The sequence below is a fragment of the Agelaius phoeniceus genome, chromosome 4, assembly GCF_051311805.1.
Source record: "Agelaius phoeniceus isolate bAgePho1 chromosome 4, bAgePho1.hap1, whole genome shotgun sequence".
Taxonomy (NCBI): Eukaryota; Metazoa; Chordata; class Aves; order Passeriformes; family Icteridae; genus Agelaius; species Agelaius phoeniceus.
Genome location: NC_135268.1, coordinates 42,205,795 through 42,220,603, shown reverse-complemented (window position 1 = coordinate 42,220,603; position 14,809 = coordinate 42,205,795). Strand labels below are relative to the sequence as shown.

Genomic DNA, 14,809 nt, shown 5'->3' with positions numbered 1-14,809 from the left:
GCAACACTTCAATTTTGCTTTGCAGCTGACATGATCACAACTTAACAAGACAATGAGAAATCTTAACTGCCTGGTCTGTGATCTTGCCTTGGACAACAACTACTGCTGCAATTTCATTCACAAAATGGACAATGTTCCTTTAGTTCTAACATATAATTTAACCACAAGAGTGACAGGACACTTAACACTTTTAAAGATTAGGCCTTTTAATGATACGTCTAATTATGAATGCAGAGAAGCTTGTATTTTAGTCTACAGCTTTTACAAAGCTCAGCCATGACATGCTAAGGGTACTTTCATCAGTACTTCTGCTTCTGTTGTCTTTACACTAATAAATAATTTTTGATCTCTAAATAATGTGTGCCTGTTCAGGAACAGACTTGCTTTCAAACATCCATGTGGCCCCCTGGTCATGTATCCTTCACTGTACTCCTACTTCTTTGTAAAATGACATCACCACTTGCTATGGAGATGTTTCACAGAATAGATTTAGAGGACTGAATGCAGTTACTAAATAAGCACTAGAAACGAGGATACTAATGACAAAAGTTTCATCATCAGTTTAAAGTCAACCTAAATTTACCTGCTACTGAAAGGGGTAGTAGCTCTTGCCTGCCTTGTGTGGACCTGACCCTGCCACATGTTTCTGCTGCTTCCCTGACTAAGCCTTGCAGGCAGCCAGACAAATCAGGGACCACTCTCAGTTAAATACTAGCCCTAAGAAAAAATAAAAAATTAGTCCTAGCATCAAGGGAAGAGTAGGAATGCACAGCTTTAAATGTGGCAGGGGAGTGCACAGCATAAGGGAAGGAAAAAACACTGTTCCTAGTCATCAGGACAGACTTAAATAATCTTAAACTGACTGAGTCTGGAAAATCAATGAGGCTTTTAGGAGAACTCTCATAGATCTTTTAAACTGGTCGAAATGGATGGTACTGATATTCTTCTGTCAATGATTGTTTTATATTCCATAGTTCCAAAGAGCTATGGTGGGTGACACACAGAGTAAATTATTCCTGTGAGCTGCAATGATGTATGGTGCACTTCTCTTGCTCATTTTTTTATTCCTCTTCCTCTGCTTTTTAATGAAAATAGATGCAAATCTCAGTTTTCAGAGATGATTTTTTTTGGGACCACCAATTCCAGATCTTCAGACATGCTCAACTCTGATATTACAAAGTGACCATTACAACATGTATACACAAAAACTGCATTGAAAATTTTGCATGCAGAGTAATGTCAAAATTAGCTTTCTTTAGGTGACAAAGGAGCAACAGTATTATATAAGCCCTAAAAATAAAGGAATAAAATTAATCGTGACAGCTAACATTTCCTATATATAACTTGCATAAAAGCAATGCATGAAAAATTGTGAGGTTTTTCTTCCCAATGATGATTAATATCTTCACACATTTTGCACACAAATACTTTGGAAGTCAAATGACCATTGCAAATCTCTTTAACTGCAGCCATTTCATTCTGATTTTTTTTACTGTCCTTTTTTCAATTTATCAGACTTTAAAAATGTATTTTTTCTTTTATAGTATGAAATTGGTAATTTTGATTCCCCAAACAATGTTGTATACTTCAGTTTGAATGAAAAGATACCACCCCACCTCAGGAAGCAGAGTTACATAACCAGTGGAAGCTAGAAGAATATACTTGAGGAACATCACTATATGCACAACCTGTTCTTATATTCTTCCCATGGCATCTTCTGAAGGACATTGTCACACCTAGCTGAATCTTACCAGATGGATGCTGGATGGCTACTTTGTATTTCCTGGAAAAGGGCTGTGGAGTACCTTTTTTATTATAAGGTAGGATAATAATAACAACATGGTACTTTTAGCCAAAGGGCTGAACTCACCCCCAGTTCAATTTGGTTTTGGATACTTATGTGAAGAAGTGACCCAAACTCAGCAAAATCCCCAAATTTAATTATTTTCATGCAAAGCTTATCCAAAAGCTTTGAAATATCCTGTCCTAACTATATGCCAGTCTCCCAAAACAAAATACCCTATAGAATGTTTTGGCTTGGTTGTTTTTAAGCTTACTTTATGTGACCTTGCCAAAAAATGGTATTTGTTAATAAGTATAAAATAAAATTTAAAAAAAAAGGATGTGTGGAACACAAATGTAATTGAAAGTTGCTCATCTGTTTCCTCTATGATTTAAACAAGGTGGTATAGCAGCACTAAATCCAGTATGTTCACCACATCCTGCTCTCTTGCTAGCTAAGTTTAACATAAACAGAAATTTTAGCTTTTGTGTAAATAATTAGGGAAGAAAATGTCTACCATTGCATTAATCAGAAACACAAGTTTGATATACAGCTAGCATACAAAACAGTAGTCCAAGAACTGATATTTAATCCAGCTGACACCCTGTCCTGGAGGTGACTCTCATCCTCTGGAGTGAGACAGGCTGAGCAAGAAGCAAACACCACAACATACTCCCCCACAAAAACTGACTGCATGTATAGCACTTCAACTACTGGAAGACATCGCATTTAAAGAAGAAAAGTGCAAACAGTTTCATACAACAGTTCTATGTGAGAAAGATGTCAGGCATCTGCAGAACAATCAATAACATAAATTCAAAGCCTTCTCAAGCTTCTTTTTTAGAGCAGACTCAGTGTTAATGGTATGATTTACTCAAATAATTTTTCAGCTTTTTTGCTCAGGAAAAAATATTCATTCATTAGAATCTCACTCTAGCTTGATACATCACTGCAAGCTGCATCAGGCTCTCTAATTTCTCTCATCATTAACATAAGAGGGAGTAACCATCAAATGCAAAGGAATTTCTTCCAGAGTGACAGGACTTAGACTGAAATTGAAATTTAGTCCTGTGTATAAACAGGACATCCTTCACATGCCTGAGAGCCTTTGCTATTGATGTAAAAAATATATATACTTCTGAGGAACAAGAATACCATTTACAGGGGAAAATAAAAAAAAGTGACCAAAAACCAAACCAAACCAAACAAAAAATAAAAACAACCCCAAAACAAAACAAAAAAACAACCCACAAAAAAACCCACCAAAAAAAAAAAAACCACCAAAAAACCCTCACATTTTTTTCACATAATATAAAATCAGTCTTGGAGGTTTTATTTTTAAACACAGGCAATAAATAATTTAAGCTTAAGTAAGCCACTCTAAGAGAACTACTACTGTACATTATTTCTGTGTTCTTAGAGTCATTGTTCTGAACTCTGATGAGTTGCTATGCAGGCCAAACAAAACAGGTCATGCTCCGTTCCATCAAGGACTGCCAAAGGTCAGACAGACAAGGAAGAAAGCTAGCATAAAGGATTCTTAACCTGGAAATGAACTTTTGAAATCTCCAGGGCAGGGAATGCACCAACAACTCTCTCCTCCCTACATTTCTAAGACTTCTAGCACACTGAGACTTCCATGATGCCTGAAATCCTTGGAATAGTAATTACTAACCAGCACCACCACCACATGCAAACATCTGGACTCTCTTCCCAAGTATCTTAGACAAGGCACCTCTCTCTCAGCAGTGCTAAGTCACATCTCAAATATCAAGTTCAAATATCCTGAGCACTTTTAATTTGTAGGGGGAGTGGCTATTCCAGTTTCACCAGCTTGAAATTGTGACTAGATACACTTTCAAAACTTTTGAAGAAAATAAACAAGGAAGCCCAAACACAAAACAATATCATTTGGTTTTCTTTTTGGCTGAGCCAAAGATTATGCCACCTGGTCATGCCTAGTCCTTCCATTAGTCTTGTTGATGGTGCCTTAGAGGGAAAGGGAAGAGTATGCAGGAGCTCATCCCTTTTATTCTAAAAGCACACACAAGTTTAATATAGAAAAAGAAGGATACAGGGAGGTTTTCAGCAAACAGAAAATGAACTAATACAGAGTCAATGCCGCCAGTGGTCATTGGTTTCTCACTGTATGGTGGGAAACCCACACATCTGAATAGAGGATTCCAGAGCTGTAGAAAAAACACTGTCTGAAAATGTGTGAAATTTTTAAATACAGCCCTACATTCTGTCACCAATATCACACACCCATAAAACCATAAATGGAACTTCCTAGTCTGTAAAGCTGCAATGAATGTGACAGTCCTACCGTGGAGAGTTGAACCCGCTGTCCACAGTAATGCTGCTGCTGTCCATGCTGTCCAGGCGGGCTGAGTGGGTGGCTCTCTGGTTGTTGCTATTTTCTGTTTCCTTTGGGGTGAGAAGAGTAAGATTCTTCTCAAACTTTCGCTGTAGATCCCTTTCCTTTTCTCTCTCTAGGAGCCACTGCATGGTACCAACATCATCCCTGTTCTTTTCTTCCTCAGCATTTTTGTTGGTTCCTTCCTCTGAGTCATCATCATCAGATACATTGTAGTAGTCAAAGGAGGCCTCCTGGTTCCCGGTTGTCTCCTGTTGTCTCTGAGAAACAGGCATGACTTGTGTGACTGAGGTTACCATCGCTTGTTCAAGTTTCTCACATCTGACAGGCAATGTGTCAGAGGGGGTCTTTTGATGGGGCTTTAGCAGAGGGGTGTTAGATTTATGATAACTATTCACAGAAAGAGTGTTGTGCAGAGGCTTAAAGAGTGTATCCTTGCTAAAAATTTCTTTCCTTTTATCAAGGCTGCTTGATTCAGTGCTATGGTGCTGGACCAGCCGCCCGTTAGCAATCACCTCTGGAGTTTGGCCAGCAATCACTGAACCACTGCTTGGGCCCTTTGGGGACTCCTCCTTGTGCACCCCAGGCTCCCTAGCAATATGTTGAGACTGTCTTTCTGTGGGAGTCATTTTTTTTAGCCCATCTGTCCCTGTTAGCGTATCATGATCCTCTTTATTCTTTCCCAGTGGTGATGGAGCGGTAAGCACAGTCTCACTGGATGTGTTGCACTGAAAATAGTCATCAACTGCAGATTTTGTTGTGCAGGAGTTGAGCTCACTATATGATGGCAAATTCTCTGTAGGCTTGCCTTGTTCCAATAGGCTACAAGAACTGGGGGTTTCTACACTGCCCCCGGCTATTTCAGGGATGCAAGTCTCTTTGTAGCTTGCAGATGAAATCAGAGCCCTTTGATGACTGAGCGACTGAGATGGCCTTAAGGTACTATCATCAATGTAGGTTTGGCTAGTTGTTTGGTCATCTGGGCTACAGCCTTCACCTATATCTTCAGGTGTGCCTAAAGTAGCTGAGCCCAGAGGTCCCTTGGAGTTATCCATGGATCTAGACCTTTCTTTAGCCTTACTGGACCGCTCATTCCTTGATCGTCTATCCTGCGTATGGCTGTGGCTCCGATGGACCTTGGAGTGGGAGCTTCCCCTGGAAGGTTCAGGGAAAGGCATTTCAGTTCTTCTTTTGGCCAGTTCACCAGACACATCCCACTCTGGTGTCATGGGAAAGTGAGATTCAATCATGTTAGGATTGCTGTGCATTATATAATTATCTCCTTTGTGTTCTATTATAAAACAGCCTTCCCGTGGGGATCGAGTCAAGGGATCATAGAACTCGTACTCCCTTTCAGCAGGTATATCCAAATGAGAGCCATCTGATGGGTCTCCTTTGGACACCCGGGTCTTGCTGTGCGACCTCGATTTCCCATGAGACTTTCTGTGATTCCTGCTCTTTTTACTTCGTCCACTGTGGTGAGCTGAAGACCCTGCTTTGCTTCGTTGAGCTTTTTCTTCTTCAAGTTTCTTCATTAGTGCAGTGTGTCTCATGACATTTTCCACAGTCAAGTCTGGGTTAATGCGCCTAATAATCTCCATTTCTACCTCTCTAGGTATAGTGGTAGGGGTGTCCTCATCCCTTAGCGGCCACTCCTCTGGAGGAAACTGGGCAGAGAAATTTGCCAACTGTTTGGTCTTATCCTTCTTAAAACTTAATCGGAATAATTTGAGTCCAAATTTCTTAGACTGCTTTTCTACATCCTTAGGCTTTGTGAGTGTCTCTGATTTATATGAAAAATTGACAGTACTTTTACTTTTCTCAGTAGGTGGGACCTGACATAATGAAGGAGGACAGTATGAGTCTTTACAGTCTTTTGCTGATTTCCTCTGTAGGGTAGATGCATGCATGCTGTGCATGTCTTCTCTGCAACAATGGCAGGAGTCGCAGTGGTTTTTGGGTAGTGTTCGGTCCCTGACACATCCCGAGGCGGAGGGAGTTATAGTTCCTTGTTGTGGAGAGGTACATTGAGACCTGTCAGGTATCCTCTCATCCAAATGGTACCATTTACTGTTAGTTCTTATGAGAGATGGTGTTATAAAGTAAGTCTGTGGGGTTACAATGAAATAACCATCCGGAGTTGGGTATATTTTCCTCTCCCGTACAAGCATGTTCAAAGTATGTCGAAGGATTTCTGGACTGGGTGTTGGAACTCCTAGAAATAACAGTAAACACATATCAGGAAGTGCATAAAACTGTGTAGGGCTCTCTAGTTTCCCCCTTCCCAGCAAAAAGCTAGTTTTCCCAATGTGCAAGCTGGAATATGCTGAACAAACATAAAGCGTTTTGTTAGGTATTCTCTTCTCTGTTTATTTCTCCACTTATCTCCTACACTTCAGACATATCAATTATTAATTAAATAGTAGGCCATTAATAAAGAGCTAAAAGAAACCCCAAGAGAAGCTCTAGTCACTTCCAATGTGCAGGTGACCTTAAGCTAAAAGATGTAATCACTGAAAATCAGAGTGTCAAGAGAAATATTCTACTTTTATTCTTCTTCCAACAAAGCATTTATATCCAAATTCACAAGAACTATTCTTGTAACGCCTTGTCACATATAAAGCAGTAGGTATTTGTTACTTTGGATGATTAAGCTGCTTTTCCTACAGAATACTACACAGAAAAAAAAAAAAGTTCCTCAAACTGTCCCTTTATCACAAACCTGATTTAACTGATTTGCTCTCCCATTAAAATATGTTTCAACCACATCAACTGCTTCAAAACAGAGACATTCTGAATGATCCAGTTCATCTTACCCAGAAAGTCTTTTCCATCAGGCTGGAAATTACAGATTTAGGTCCCAAAAATTTGCTTCTCAGAGTTCCTTGTCTTTCAGGTGAGATGTGTGGGACACTATCTAAGTGCATGTATTGCATACCAAGAGAGGGATGAGTATGACTACCCCACACCAATGGCATATGATACACTTGGCACTGTGAGCCACATCCTTCCCATTACCAGTGCACCTGCTGGATTCAGTGATGCTTGACCAAGTCTTCAATACTTCATTAGATAAAACACTAAGTTACATGTTGTGTATAGGGGTAAGTTCCATCTAGAGCTAAGGAAAAAACAACTTGACTTCACAAACTAGTTTTAAAAAGTTTGTTTATGCTGAATAAAAAATTAAAATACTTCCATGTTATAAGTGGAAAAAGCTATCTTCAATCAATACATTTTTTTTTAACTAAAAAGCATTTTAATTCTGAGTATAAGTCTGGTTTACATTTTTAGAATGAAGGACATTTTTTCAAACATTTGGATGCTCTATTTTAAACAGAAAAAGTTGAAATTATTTATTCTGGGTCTTAGTTTTAAACAAAAGTAATTTAGGGAAAAAAAAAAGAATCAGAGAGCAACTTAGTTTGGAAGAGAACTCATGAATTAATCTGGTTAGCATCTCTACTCAAATCCTGGCAAATTTAGATGAGGCTGGTCAGGACCTTGTCAAGTCAAACTCTGTCTTGAAGAACAGTATTTCAATGCATGCAAAAACATTTCAGTGAAGCATATGCTTTTTTACAGAAACACTTTATGGAGAAATCTCAGCTGGGGTACCTGCCCCAAACACAGCATCACCAGGGGCACACAGTATCCAGTCACCAACTCTTCTCCAACATGTCAAAGGCTGGAATCTGTAAGCTCACTGATCTCCTGGTGACAGCAACACCCATTAAAAGCAACAAGAAAAAGAGAATTTGGACTTATCCTGTTTCTTGCAACTGGGTTGGAGGCAACATATTCTTATGTCTGACTCTGAGTGTTGTTTGAACTTAGAGACATGACCATACTACTCATATCCATAACTAAAATCTTAAAATGGAAACACAAAGAGTTAGGAACAACATGGACATCAGTGAAAGCAGTTACAGCACAAAAGGCACCAGGAAGAAGTACACAGGGACATGTGCTGGTTTTGATTGGGGTAGAGTTAATACAGCTCATCCACAATCCAAAGAGCTGAAATATTGGGGCCACTGTGGACACAGGAAGTGAGACACCAAGATACCATATTATTTGAGAGCATAAATGAGAATGAAAATTAGAAAAAAAATATGGAGAATCAGGAGCTTGCATTTTCTCCCTTTTTCATGCAGGTGTCCACAATTTCTGTAATAATCTGAATGAGAGTAACAAAGATTCCCCAGAATCTCTAGATGAGTTAACATGCCAGAAACAGCAACAGGTGGGAAAAGCTAAAATCCAGAGAGCTGGGGGGAAGAAAAGGACTATTTGTCCCTAGCCCAGAATTCTGAATCTCTCTGGACTAAATAGACAATATGCTAGCTTCCTGTGGATTATGAGGCAAAGCAGGCTGTCCTCTGCATGGGCTTTTGATATCACACAGGAACATGAAGAGTGATTTCAATCCCTGTAACAACCAGCGGTCACCTAACTCTTCATTCCTGCAGTGGAGCTGCTGTGTCTGCTTGGGCAACACCACACCTTTGACATGATGATGTGCATCACAACAAGACGTGGATGACTGCAAGACTCAAGCTCATTTGTTTCTCCATCCTGTGCTGAATATGCACTGCAGGGTCCAACCATGGTCCAGCTCAGGTGCACCTGCCCTGCGGCAGCCAACCTCTCTTCCTTCCCCGACACAAACAACCTGCCCCACCCACTGCACTCTTCAGAAGCTTACAAGTAAAGACTTCAACACATACTTAGCTTTGTGAGAACCTGGCTTTTCATCCTTACTTTACTAAAAAGACTTTTCTTAACATACTGTTTCAAAAACATCACAACACAAATAAAAGGGATGAAAGTACTTCTCCTGGGAGCTTAGAGAAAAGTTAGGGAAAGAGATTGAAATGGATATATCAATGTTTTACAGCAATTTAGGCAAAAATGCACTGCAAATACATGGCAAAAATAATAATATGCATTTTTCACCCAGTAAACCATAAGGGCTACAATGTGTTGGGTAAGTCTCTAAACACTGGATGCACAGTAATTACATTAATTGAGTAACTCCTATGAATGGAGAATGTGCAAATAAACACCAAGTTAAAAAAATCAGCATGCCTGGCAGTCAATGATGCTGTAAAGTTAATTGTGTCAGCCTTCTCTCTGGAGTTGAAGCCTATCACTTTTATCACTCCCAGCATACAGTCCATGCTGTGGTTCACTAAACCAGCAGGGATGACAGCAGATGCAGATCTTGGAAGCTCAGCACTGTCAGCTAAGGGTAGCTATGGGTTTTATTCCAAACTCTTTTAGGTACTTACAAAAGTAGAAACAGGCCCAAACTCAGCTTAGGCTTTCCTGCATGCAGACAGGAGCAATGACATTAAAAAAGGAATAGTGGGATCCAGAGTGAATACAGATTTCTTGGCTTTCTCAAGACTTTTCTCTTTAAAGCAATCTATCCCCCTGCACTCAAAGGTCTCCTTATGGTCTCCCTTCCTCCATTAAATAGGAACAAGGGAAAAAACCCCAGTGACTTACAGATTCTAGCCCATAAAATATTGCATGACAGCAGTGGTGTTATTTAAGATTATGTAGTGGTTTAATAATTCAAAAGCAGAAACTGTCTGGACACTGAATCATCAGACATGTACATTTTCTGTATCTCAAGAGAGTCTACTATGCCATCCACTGAGCTTCCAGACAGAAGATTATGTCTTGTTTGCTGCTCACAAAGAACACTGACCTAGAGTGAACTCAGTTAATGTAAGACACTTCTTTTAAGTGCTACACATATAATTCATATATTTAAAGAGTGAAGTTATAAAGGTGATTGTCAGAGGAATTTGCCAGCTTTCAGAAAACTGCTTGCTTCAAAAGTAACCTAGGCCAATACACAAGTATTTTCCACACTAAAATTTTGAAGGTCTTAAAATTATTTAAACATGTATGTGGACAGAACTGGTGAGGAAAAGAAAAAAAAAAGAAGACAAATATCCTTATTAAAGGCAGCACAGACTAAGGTTTGATGTTGTCTTTGTCCAGGTTCATACAGATAAGAGAGTCTGGTTGCCAAACACAGAATAGGGGTTACATTCTTAGCTCCTTATACTGGATTTCAAAGATTTACATTTAATGTATGGGATTTAAACCATGGTCAATAAATTACAAAGCAGGGCTGTAAAAACATCTCATTGTTTAATTCTAAGTTAGAATAATGGAAGCACGTGCAGGAGCAGCCCTCTTGATTTTTAAAAAACCAAAAAAATAACAAAAACCACAAATAAGATGTGCATTATCAATACAAACTTTTTGAATAAAATAAATTCATGAAAAATACATCTGAAGTAGTACTTAAATGGTGTTAAACCTGCTAAAATGATTTTCTCCTGAGCTGATGCTAAAGCTTAACAAGGGATAAAAGAAATACTCTGATTGGCTCATGAAATACTAGTTAAAGATGTGGAGTGGTTGCTATGTGATGTTATAAATAATTAGCATACCTTATTTCAGACAGAGCCATGGCCCAGATTTATGCCTGCACAATGGCTCAGCAAACTAGAGGGCTAGACAGCAACTGTAAGAGCCTGCACTGAGGAAAAAGGTTTATTATTCTTAGGCACTTTTGAAAATAGCATCTGGGGTCTTAGGAAATTTATCTTCACCATGAAATGCAGTGAAGCATCTGTTCATTAAAGCACAAACAACACAGGCAGACAAGTGCTGCTACAGGAAGAGATACAGAGAGGTTATGTGATAATAACAGACACATGTACAGTGGTAATGCTCTTCTCTCCCTCAGAGCATCAGCACCTAGTTAGGAAAAATAAACTATCAGAATATGAGAGGACATATGAGAGGCTATTTTGCAATAGCCACAAAGAATACAAAGGCTCAAAAAGCTACAGATTATTTATTACAGGGATTTGGGCAGAGAAGTGAAAAGTGTCAGCACAAGAAGTTCCTTTTATTGGAAAGGAGAAAATTTTTGGATAATCCTCATACACTGAGAGAACATGTATGCTTGCTATATTAAATATGTCATGGCTGGGAGAGAAAGGCATTTCTCTAGTGAAGGGGAAAAATTGGTCAACAAAGGGTGGATTTTTTTTCTTCAAATAACTTTATCTACATTTTGGGAAGTGAGGCTCTCCCTTTTTTTTTTCCATTTTTTTTTTAAATCTCAGACTTGAGAAATTCACATGATAATGGCTAGTGGAAAAAAAAAAAAAGGCAGCAAGAGACTATGTGCTAACTTGCCTCAGGCTTTGTCTGAGCAACGTCTACAAAATAATCCAGCCAGTTGAACAATTTTTCATGTTTGGCTCTGTCTAACAAGAATAGCACAACACACCAAGCGAACTGATAATCATGCTCCCAGGAAACTCAAGGCATGTCACCAATAAATTATTATTCCCACCATGCAAAAATGGTTATATAAAAATATTGATCAAATAATTGAAAAAATACTTGCAATCTATTAAATTCTTCTAGTACATAGCATACATAGAAAAGATAACTTGGGAAAAAAATCATCAAAATTAATTAAGAGAATTACAATAGTGAACTTTGCCTTCTTCACATTCTAACCCTTACAATTTTTACCACTATTTTCAAAATCAGCCTAATAAACAAAATAATAAATAGGGATAGAAAGCCAGTATTTACAAAATACGCTTGCAGTATTTTTTTCAAAGTGCAATAATTAAATGTCAGACAATTGTTTATTCCAAACATAGCACTCAATTGAGAATTATATTTTAAATTCTCAGAACTCAGCATCAGTTATAGCAAAAGACATGTAAATTTCAAGGCTTTAAGTAACTCTTGCTCTAAAATGTAAGCAAAAAATTCCAGACATCAAAACATGGCTGTGGTTGGGCTGCCTAGATGAGACCGATGCATCAGGAATTTTCCTACTGAGGCATTTTTAATTAGCTACTTTTTGCAGCTATAAATGACTACAATGGAGAAGTTTCTCAGCTCCTTTAGAGAACTGTAAACTCAGACACAGAACAGATAACATCTTGCCCAGGATCATACAAAGCACAAATGAAGAAGTTCTGCTCTCTTGAGCCGTAAAACCTCTGCCCAGTGCCTTAGTGCCTCAATGCAAAATGTCTCTACAAGATGCATTTTGCATTATTCACCCACTCCAGATACAACCAGTAGAAAAGCAGCATGTTCAAGAGTAGATTCTTGTTATAAGATTCGCTTTTTATGGTGTTACAGTATCTCTAATCCAAGACAATTTCCATTTACCATTTGAGAAATATCAAATGCAGACAAGAATACCTTCTGAACAGTACACGAGCATTTGTGAACACAGCAAGTGTATCTATAGCTCTCCAAAACTTTTAGTTTAGTCGTGGAGAGAGATGTCTTTTTTTGTTGTTGTTTTTCAAGCAAGGGCAGTACAGAAGGAAAAGCCAGAACTGTGTCCAGGAAGGATCTGAGAACTCTTGGAAAGCAGGCTGATACAGTCCTTTCACTTTAAATATAACCTCTCCCCAAAACAGGCACATCATTGTTACTGGACTCTACTACTTGCATCAGGCCACACACTGAGAGCCTGTTCTAGGTGAAGGAAGACATGCAGCTGTGTGGGAAACTTGGTGTCTTTAGAAGGGAGGTCTCTACAGAGATCTCCATGAGGTTACCTCTTCAGAGGTTGGACAATGACACTTGAACCGGTTGAATGATGCCAACAGAACCCTTGTAAGTTACTACAACCAGCTTGAAAGCCACAAGGTGAAATGAGTTTGCTCTGGCCATGACACGTCACACTTTGTTTTCCATAGTTACTAAAGAAGCCCTGCACTCCTTTGGCTATGATGATAAAAAAGGTTATTTTGTGAGAAAAAAATCACAAACAAGCTTGTTCTGATACTGTCTGAAAAAAGAAACAAGCCAATATTTTGTTGTTTAGTACACCAAGTAATTTTTATTACTTATATCAAGCGAGGAATTTGCTCTGCAAAATGCATTCCACTTGAGTGGTCTTACCAAAGAGAACTCAATTCTCTATATGTTTAAGGATAAAGAACAAGTTCCAAGATTAGAACCCTAATGTCTCCTTTTACTTTTGGTTAGAATATTAGTCAATATTCCCATCCAGAAGGTACTGAGGATTCTAAACTGCCTTTTTACAGCCATGTGCTCATCTGACTAATGATTTATGAATGACTGGTTACCTGGGAAGCAGGTGGTTAGGTGCTCCATTAGTGCTTCTTGTGTGACTTGTTTCCGGGCAGAGTTCATTGCTGAGATGGCCAGGCAAAGGATTTCCCCAAGTGGAATAAACTGTGACTGAGTGATGGGAGACATGCTGATGGGTGATACATCACCTGTAAAAAGACAAAAGATGTGCAATGAAGCATTTTGTTCAAAAATCTGATCATAGGACAAAGAGGTAGAGATCCAGCTGATGAAAATTCAGAGATCTCTAGTTTTTGTACTGAGCTGGGGATAAAACCCTTACAATGGAGAACCATCACCTTATTTCAAAACTTAAGACACGGAGAAATTAGGAAAAAGGGAGATGTACACTATGCAGACATAGTTTCTCATAGGGTACAACTGACAGACTCAGAAAAATGCCAATAAATTAACACTCATGGTTGCAAAACCTCCTGTTAACATCCTTCTAGGTAACTGCACAAACAAAACAGTTGCATGTATTTCTCTGGACATAAAAGGGTAAATTTCACTCCCCTTTCAAAGCATAGATCACCCACCATTCCCATTTGATACAGTATTTTTTATTAATAGTAACAAAGATAAGAAAAATGTTGCTAATTTAATGAATAACATTTAAACTCAGCTGATAAAGCACAGAACTCTTTAGAGGTCCAAAAGCATCAAAAAACCTTAAGACTGATACCCTGAATAAACTTCTCCTGGATCTACATGCCAAATGTCTTTGTACAAACTATATATATTTTTAGAAGAGAAGTTTTAATGGTTTCAGGATGGCCTGAAAGGTGAGTTTGTTGTAACTTTTCTCATGTTGTCTTACAAACTATTCATTAACCTACAATTAAAAAAAAATCATTAAAAGATCTTCAAGTTATGGGAGAAATTACAATTTGATAATACTGGCACGACTACACATATACAAGCCCATTTTAACATGCTTTATCCAAGTACATAAATCTTTGATTCTGCTCTGTAAATCTTCTTGAAGTGGTAACAGCTCCCCAGTGATGTCAAAGAGAGGAAAGCAACAGGCTAAAATATTTTCCTTGCCAGTGAAAAAGGAGTAATAAAGAGTAAAAGACAGAACAAAGGGCACTTAATTATGAATCCTATTCTGCCCACAGGTCAGTCAATAGCCAGGGATTAAGTTTTACGTAAATGGCTTTGAAATGTCACAAAAATCATCTTATTTCTGCTGTCACAGAGCAACACCTTGTGATCACACCATGAATCAAATTACTAGAAATTAATTAAAATTCAAATTTTCATTCTCAATTCAGAAGATCTAATATTTGCCCCATTCATTCTATATTCCTATTATGTCTACTAAACAAGAGCAGCAGCTTCCAAAATTGATTATCAAAATGCATTTACTCTGGCATTATACTCAGCACTTTGGTGGGAAAAAATTGGTGAGAGTAGTAAACTGCATAGCTGTCTCAGTGAGACTTATGAGCAACATTTTTCAATCACAAGCT

General features: G+C 38.4%; 1 protein-coding gene across 12 annotated transcripts in view; it reads right to left on the bottom strand.

Moving 5' to 3' along the window:
• Positions 1 to 14,809, bottom strand: part of STOX2 (storkhead box 2) — a 144,097-nt gene that overhangs the window by 6,254 nt on the left and 123,034 nt on the right. For all 12 annotated transcript variants that reach the window (XM_077177402.1, XM_077177405.1, XM_077177410.1 and 9 more), the window contains 2 exons: positions 13,328 to 13,480; positions 4,110 to 6,375 (listed from right to left, as the gene is read on the bottom strand). In XM_077177402.1, the coding sequence (XP_077033517.1) occupies positions 4,110 to 6,375; positions 13,328 to 13,480 (2,419 nt within the window). The remainder of the gene's footprint in view (positions 1 to 4,109; positions 6,376 to 13,327; positions 13,481 to 14,809) is intronic.